The sequence below is a fragment of the Rutilus rutilus genome (genome assembly GCF_951802725.1).
Source record: "Rutilus rutilus genome assembly, chromosome: 22".
NCBI classification, from domain to species: domain Eukaryota; kingdom Metazoa; phylum Chordata; class Actinopteri; order Cypriniformes; family Leuciscidae; genus Rutilus; species Rutilus rutilus.
In genome coordinates this window covers 22,406,929-22,416,085 of record NC_140227.1, presented here as the reverse complement: position 1 = coordinate 22,416,085, position 9,157 = coordinate 22,406,929, and the positions used below count along the sequence as shown (strand labels likewise).

Here is a 9,157-nt window from a genome sequence, read left to right as displayed (position 1 = left end):
TGGAAACTGCCCAAATACAAATTGATATTTTATAAAACCATTAATACAGTTTTTTTAAGATGTGCAGGACAGACGTCAATCCACATGCAGACAGACAGACAGACAGACAGACAGACAGACAGACAGACAGACAGACAGACAGACAGATAGACAGACAGATAGATAGATAGATAGATAGACAGATAGACAGATAGACAGATAGATTTTTAAAATATGCTATACATCTGCCCACAGCTTGGTTACCACATCTTAGTATCTGTATGATCCACATTAATAGATCATCTAAATGGATAAAGATGCTTTGAAAAAATGCTTTGAATAAACAGAGGAATAGTTATGCCTTCATACAATATGACACAATCTGAATTATACAAAACATTTGAAACAGATGCATGGCAGCAATAGTATCATTAATGAAACAATGACCTTGTTGTCTCTAACAATACGGAATCACACAGACCAAAACAAAAACAGACATTGCGACACAGAACGCACGTTTTAAAGTAGAATAACTGGCTGTAGCATTTTTTTTCTTCTTCTGAGAAACAATGTGTATGTGAACTTAGCATGTTTCCTAAATCTCTACAAACATATTATATAGGCTCTTTTTGTGCTTTAGTACTGTCAAAATAATTATATAGGCCTTCAAAAGAGTAAACACAACTACAAACAAAGTATACTAGGAATGCTTAATTACTTTTATCTTGATTAAAAGATTGAGTACAAGTAGGATGATTTCAGGTTGATTGGGACACTTCATTGAGTTGACTGGGGGAAAGTGTCCCTAAATCAAGCTGAATTTATCCTAAAGGTCAAATTTACTTAGACTTTTCTGTCAGTACAAGTCAAATATACTTTTAAGTATGTTTACGAGAAGTACATAAAGTATATTTCTGAGAAGTATACTGGGTAGACTGAAATGATACTTTCTTATTTTTAGCTTAAAAGAAGTATAGGCTACTATTAGCACACTTGAACAAACTTCTTTTTTGTAAGGGAAGTCCATACCAATCCAAATATGGACTTATCAATACAATATCAATCCAAACCTATTATGTGTCTATTTACATGTGGTTTTAAGGAATTGCCTTTTATTTACTGTATTGTATTGACACGTTTCGTATCATATTCTTTTCCTCTTCTTAGTGAGAGGTAAGATGAAATCACAGATCATGTTTTCTCACATGAAAGCACTCATTCTCCTGTGCCCACCTGATGATGATAATGACCAAAGGAAGTGGGCTGCCCACGCTCCTGCTCTTGGAGATCAGTGGGTGGGTCTTTGGGGATGACATAGAAAGGTATGGAAGAGCTCGTCGACAGGCGACTGCACACCAGCGCTTGAAACCGTTCTCGGAAACGACTGGAGAGCAGGTTGTAGATGATGGGGTTAACAGCAGAGCTGAGGTAGAAGAGCACTCCCGAGATTATGTGCACATATTCGAATATGTTGTGCATGTGGTCCGTCCAACTAGTGATGAAGCTCCACAACAGTCGGTCGATGTGAAACGGAGCCCAGCAGATGGCAAACACTAGAACCACCACGACTATAGGAAGAGAGAGAGAAAAAAGCATGTAAATCAATGTTCCAATCAACTATGAAAGTGAGCCCTCAGATCCAAAGACTACTCTATGGGCATCATGCCCAGAAATCCACTGGCCTCTCAGTCACTCTACCTAATTGTCATTGGTCAGTCGCAGTCAGATATTTATTTAGGCCAGAAACATACAGTAACCCTTCCTTTTACAGTCCCCTAATTACTAGGTCTTTACCTGGTAAATATATGGTAAGTTATAGTTGGTTATTGGTAATTACCACAGGTACCAAGTATGTAAATGCAGAGAAACTACAAACTAATTACTAGGTATTTACCTGGTAAATATATGGTAAGTTATAGTTGGTTATTGGTAATTACCACAGGTAACAAGTATGTAAATGCAGAGAAACTACAAACTAATTACTAGGTATTTACCGTGTAAATATATGGTAAGTTATAGTTGGTTATTGGTAATTACCACAGGTAACAAGTATGTAAATGCAGAGAAACTACAAACTAATTACTAAGTATTTACCTGGTAAGCATATTATAGTATTTTAGTGTGTAATTACTTAAGGTGATTAGTATGCAATTACAGAGAAACTACCAGGGGAAAAAAACACCACTGTTAAATATCAGCTCAACAAAGTACTGTGTACTTATTACCTGTTTAGGTTGGTAATAACTCAGATTTAATTGTGTACTTCCTCAGAATGTAGGCAGCCAATTTTTAGAAACACCTCCAGTATTACCCATCAATTCAAGTTAGGTTTGTAGTTATCCTAGGGTTATGTTGGTAACAGTCCATGTTTATTTATTACTATCTTGAAATTAAGACGGTAGTTTCCAATAAATTACCTTGTCTTACGTAGTTGTTCATTGCTACACCCATTTATAGAGGGTTTATCAAATAATTTACCTTACACTTACCTGGTAACTACCCCGCAGGAACAGCTTTCTCTAATGTCATGGCACATCTTAAATACTGGGTATGTTCTTGCAGATGTTTTTACAATTTACTCGGTAAGTAAAGTGAAACTGTACTGTAAAATGAAGCCTTGTTTATTTCCATGGTATTACCGGAATTGTACCATATAACCTGATCATTCCCTTTTCCATATAGTCACAATTTTCTTACCTCGTATGTCCTGCAACGTTGCCAAGGAAAACATGACAATTAACTCAGTAAGTCAAATGCAACTGTACTGTAAAATGAAGCCTTGTTTATTTCCATGGAATTACTGGGATCTTACCCTATAATCTGTAATAGCTAAACTATTACAGATTATAGGGTAAGATCCCAGTAATTCCATGGAAATAAAAATGCTTCCTTACAGTACAGTTTCACTTTACTTACTGAGAATGTTCAACGTGATCTCATGAGAATACGTGTGTATTTTTACGTAAAGTGTAATTCTACCATGTGTACATTTACTACGTTTTATACACACAGAAACGTATAATACTGACGTATTAACAGCACAAAAACGTAAATTATTTAACGTTACGTATGAACAACTGTACATATTCTTATTTATGCATATTAAAATCGTGGCATTAATGTTTTGACTCTATTGCATTCAAATGTCTTATCAATTACGTTTTCAGTCGCATTTATGCAGTTTACTCAAGAAATAGGCTAATAACATGTCGCTCTGTTCGTGCCTTCTGCTGCAAACTCGTTTCAGAGGATTAACGTTATTCCATGTAATGTATTCCATGGAAATAAACAAGGCTTCATTTTACAGTACAGTTGCACTTTACTTACTGAGTAAATTGTCATGTTTTCCTTGGTAACGTTGCAGGACATACGAGGTAAAAAATTGTGACTATATGGAAAAGGGAATGATCAGATTATATGGTACAATTCCGGTAATACCATGGAAATAAACAAGGCTTCATTTTACAGTACAGTTTCACTTTACTTACCGAGTAAATTGTAAAAACATCTGCAAGAACATAGGCTACCCAGTATTTAAGATGTGCCATGACATTAGGGAAAGCTGTTCCTGCGGGGTAGTTACCAGGTATAAGTGTAAGGTAAATTATTTGATAAACCCTCTATAAATGGGTGTAGCAATGAACAACTACGTAAGACAAGGTAATTTATTGGAAACTACCGTCTTAATTTCAAGATAGTAATAAATAAACATGGACTGTTACCAACATAACCCTAGGATAACTACAAACCTAACTTGAATTGATGGGTAATACTGGAGGTGTTTCTAAAAATTGGCTGCCTACATTCTGAGGAAGTACACAATTAAATCTGAGTTATTACCAACCTAAACAGGTAACAAGTACACAGTACTTTGTTGAGTTGATATTTAACAGTGGTGTTTTTTTCCCCTGGTAGTTTCTCTGTAATTGCATACTAATCACCTTAAGTAATTACACACTAAAATACTATAATTTACCATATGCTTACCAGGTAAATACTTAGTAATTAGTTTGTAGTTTCTCTGCATTTACATACTTGTTACCTGTGGTAATTACCAATAACCAACTATAACTTACCATATATTTACCCGGTAAATACCTAGTGATTAGTTTGTAGTTTCTCTGCATTTACATTCTTGTTACCTGTGGTAATTACCAATAACCAACTATAACTTACCATATATTTACCAGGTAAATACCTAGTAATTAGGGGACTGTAAAAGGAAGGGTTACCAAACATACTTTACGCAAATATCCAGGCCCAGCTTTTTAGTTTCTAGCAACCTAAGATGGACTTTGCACTCTGCTGCGTTCCAGAATAGGTATGTTTACACAGAATTAGAATTACATAGTTAATCAGAATTAATCCAATCCGATTTCAGAAAAATCCAATTTCAGAATTAATCCAATCCGCAAATATTTAATAAATATTCAAAGGGCTTTGAAGTGCTTCAAATAGTGTACGATCCCAGCTGAGCAATAGTGTCACGATCCACACACACAGGAAACAAGAGAGATCCAATTTGCAGAATTTATTGGGGTAATCCTACTCACAAAACCAGTCCAGGCAAAAGGTCAAAATCCATAAAGGCAATCCATAAACAAGAACAAAACAGGAACCAGGCAGAAACAAACATCAGAAGTGGTGTGAAATGTCACAAGTGTGACAAACACTGACACAAACAGGATATATATACACAGACACTAACAAGGTGAGGGGAAACAGCTGAGTGCAATGATGATGGGGAACACCTGAGTGCAATGATCAGTGGTAGCCAGACAGGATGATGGGAAACATAGTTCATGATGTGAGTGACACCGGGGAAGGAGGACATCTAGTGAACACCCGGGGAACACAAACCCAACACTGTGACAAATAGGGTCTAATCTAGCGAAACGATCGGCCATTTTCTAAATAAAAGAAAAATGTATATACTTTTTAACCACAATTGTTCATCTTGTTTTTTTTTTTGTTTTTTTTTTTTTTCAATTGTTCTTCTTGTGCTGGTCTGCGACGCGCCAGGCATTGCGTAATCACGTTGGAAAGGTCACACTGGATGTAGACGGAAGTACCGCCCCATTGTTTACAAAGCGAATGTGCCAAGACTAATACAAAAGTCCTTTAACAAAAAAGGTAAAACAATGATGTCGGACGATTTTGAAGTTGAGGGAGAAAATGAGATGGAGTTTTTCGCCCTATCCTACCTTTTTGAACCGGAGTACACAGATGAAGACAATAGGCAGATGGAGGAGACCGCTACGTCCAGTGTGACCTTTCCAACTTGATTACGTAATGCCTGGCGCGTCGCAGACCAGCACAAGACGAACAATTGTGGTTAAAAACTATATACATTTTTATTTTATTTAGAAAATGACCGATCTTTTCGCTCGATAAGACCCTATTGCTTAGCTGGGATCGTGCAGAGCCCTTTGAAGCACTTCAAAGCCCTTTGAAACTGCATTGATTTGGACTTCAACAATTTGGTTACTATTGAAGTCCATTGTGTGGAGAAAAATCCTGAAATGTTTTCCTCAAAAAACTTAATTTCTTTTCCACTGAAGAAAGAACATCTTGGATGGCATTGAGGTGAGTAAATTATCAGGAGATTTTCATTTTGAGGTGAACTAATCCTTTAAAGCTTATTTAAGTCTATAAGTGAATAGCTTTAATGGTGAGTAATTTGTGCCATTACAGTGTGTAATTGTATAAAGACATGCTCTATAAATGCAAATAAAAGTGTCAAGGTCCCTTTCATTATGTAGGTTCAGTCATTATATGACAAGTGGCAGACTCTCAGGGAAACAGCATCCTCGCCATTAAGGAAAGGCATTCAGAAGATGTCAAACACTGTGGGGAGGGAGGGAGGGCACGGGAGTGGTTTGGAGTTGTTTTTCTAAAGATTTTACCACTCCAAAAATGAAAACCATCCAGATGGATGCTCAGCAGGCTTTTACAGTAGGATTTGAATTGGAATTAGGGATGCAACTCTAATAATAATGTGCAAAAGAAAATAAGATTGTTTGAAATTACAAAGTACTCGCATATCTTAAATATAAATGTTGCAGCCATTACATTGAGTGGCCTTTATTATTAAAAGAAAGTTTTATGCATAATTACATGAACATACTTTTGAAATTAAAATCATGCCATGTGCACTGAAGACTTTAATCTCTCTTTTAATCTTTATCTATTTATTTAGTCTAAAGCACCATTTTGATTGTGAAATAATGGTGGAGTTATATAATTTTACATACATTGTGCCAGGGTTGCTAAAAATAGAATTATTTATTTAAAATATGTTTTTCTTGAGATAAAGCTAAAACATAATGCTGAAGTAGGCCTACAACTAAAACTAAAACTGAAATTAATATAAATTAAACCTAAATAACATAAAACTACTACTAAAATAAATAAAAATATAATAATAAAATATCTTTAATAAAAACTATATATGAAGAGTTCAGATGCAAAAGCCTCTAAGTGCCACCTGAAATTTTCTTCTAGAATGATCATTTTTATAAAGCTTGTATATTTAAGTTAAGAAATTTCACTTTGCCATTTAAATGAAATTACTGAACTTAAATATACGAGCTTGATAAAAATGATCATTCTAGATGAAAATTTCAGATGGCACTTGGAGGCTTTTGCATCTGAACTCTTCATATAAATAATACTAAAAGAACACTGCTTTGTGCAGTTTTGTCATTTATTTTTATTGTAAATATCAGGCCATCACTCACAGTGCATCTTGATGACCTGCCTCCTCCGTCTACTGTCCAGATGGATTTTCCAGCTGTCGTTGCTGTGGTTGCCCAGCTTGTCCTTCCTCTGCTTCTGTCCCCTGCCCAGTGTCAGACCAATCATCAGATACATCATACTTATCATCATCATGGGGACAACGTAAAAGAGCACGGTGGTGATCTGGATCACCAAATTATACACCCATTTGGGCTTGAGCAGGTTGCAGGTAGCTGACTCCAGAACCCTCTCTGGCAGGTACAGGTACTGCAGGCCGTGAAGCGAGGTGTTTGGGATGGCGCAGAGCAGGGACAGAGCCCAGACGCTGGCGATGACCCTTTGAGCGTGCTTGTTGGTTATGAAGCAGCGGGTTTTGAGCGGGTGAATCACAGCTATGTAGCGCTCCACGCTCAGCACTGTAACGTTGAGCACGGAAGCAAAACAAACCATCTCAAATAAGAAGACCTTAAAGCAGCACATGCTTTCGCTGAAGGGGAAAGGGTAGTTCTGCCACAGCTCGTAGATTTCCAGCGGCATCCCGAAGAGCAGCACCAGCAGGTCTGAGATGGCCAGGCTAAAGAGATAAAGGTTGCTGGGTGTCCGCATCTTCCTGTCTTTAGTGATCACAGTGCAAGTGAGAAGGTTTCCCAAGACCCCTGTGATGAAGATGAGGATGTACGTAAAGGTTACGGGGAAGAAGAAAGGAGATCGTCTAGGGCCCAGGAAACTAAACAGAACTTCATCCACGGTATGAAGGTGACAGCCCCCACTCTCATCCCCGGTAAAGTTGAATGTAGTGCTGTTGCAGAAGACATGAGCCTGGTCTGATCCATTCATAGAGTCGCAAAGGCAGATCAGATCCATCACGGGAATGCAAGGATGCAATGATTAAATGAGGTTAAAGAGCCCTTCTTGAAGTCAGCGTAAACTCAGATTGCACCTTCAGCATGATGGAGACCTGTGTCGAACAGATTTGCACAATATAAATGCAGACTAGACAATATAAAGGTTGAGGTACAGTACATTAGCAAGCAAGCTGTATGTTTTACAAAAATACTATCTGCATTTTTTCTTTAATTATTATTTCCTCAATTCCGAACGAATTCGAATAAGCCTGAACAATTAAACACAGCATGGATTTTCCTGCCACAAAATCACCTGGCATTGCCATTTATTTTGGATGCTGTTAGATCCTAAATTATTGATTCAATTTCATGAGACCAGAGTATGGATTACCAGAAGTCTATATTTTGTTAATATGGGCCTTGGAAAAGACTAAATGAGTTTCTTGTACTTTGGCTGCAGTAGCTAGTTCCTGTGTGGAAAATAACAATGCATTTCTCTTCTCCACATTATGTCTGTGTGAGATGAGACAGTCACTCTTCTCACAGCTTTTGCCAGCTCTCAGACATTTGCTTGGCATTTCTCCTGCTCAGCAAACAATCACGAAATGAAAGCTTAAAGTGGGGGCTGGTTGTTTCAGGGAGTTTGTCACCTGCTTTATTTTTACACTTGAAACATTGCTTTGGTGACCCTGTTTACCATTGCCCTGTTTTGTGCATTGAAATAAGTCTTCTGACAAGTCTCCCAATTGGTTTCATTGTTATCAGCATTAAGTCTCAGATAGTTTCAGTGGGCTATATAACACTTTTAATGGTCAGGAAATTATTTTTATTTGAATGATTTAAACTAGCACCAGAACATTTTTATTTTGTTTTGCAACTTTCAGGATGGTGTACTTATTTTGCAACACAACATTTTATCACTTTGATAAGAAAATCTTATCAAATATATATATACACACCCCTACACACCCCTGTTAAAACATAAATGTAAAAAATGAAACGAAAGATAAATCATCTTGCACCTTTAATGCAAAAATTACAACCTATATGCAATGCAATTGAAAACTAAAGTGACACGTCAGAAAAAATAAATAAAAAATTATATATATATATATAAAACTTGGAATAACTAACTGCATCAGTGTACACACTAAGTAATACCTTTTGATTTTATTACAGCATTGCATCTGTTTTGATAGGAGTCTATTATCTAAGCACATCTTGACTTGGGAATATATTCCCACTCTTCTTTGCAAAAACATTCCAGGGTATCTCCTGTGCATGACCTTCTTCAGGTCCCCTCACAGATTTTCAATGGGATTCAGATCTGGGCTCTGGCTGGGCCATTCAAAAATATTCATCTTTCTTTGCTGAAGACATTCTTTTTTTGATTTAGATGTCTGTTTTGGATCATTGTAATACTGAAAGGTGAAAGTTCTCTTAATTTTCAGCAGACGCAAGAAGGTTCTGTTCCAAATTCGACTGGTACTTGGAGCTATCCATGATTCCCTCTACCTTCACTAAAGCCACCACCAAATTACCAACACCACCATTATAGACATGGGTGCACATAACCTTTTTGGTCTGGTTCTAAA

General features: G+C 36.9%; 1 protein-coding gene across 1 annotated transcript; it reads right to left on the bottom strand.

Moving 5' to 3' along the window:
• Positions 1–1,194: 1,194 nt before the first annotated feature.
• nmur3 (neuromedin U receptor 3) lies at positions 1,195–7,581 on the bottom strand (the record flags this gene model as incomplete). Its single annotated transcript, XM_084395832.1, has 2 exons — positions 1,195–1,547; positions 6,720–7,581. The coding sequence occupies 2 exons, from the start codon at positions 7,579–7,581 to the stop codon at positions 1,195–1,197; spliced, it is 1,215 nt and encodes a 404-aa protein (XP_084251958.1).
• Between the last annotated feature and the right edge of the window lie 1,576 nt (positions 7,582–9,157).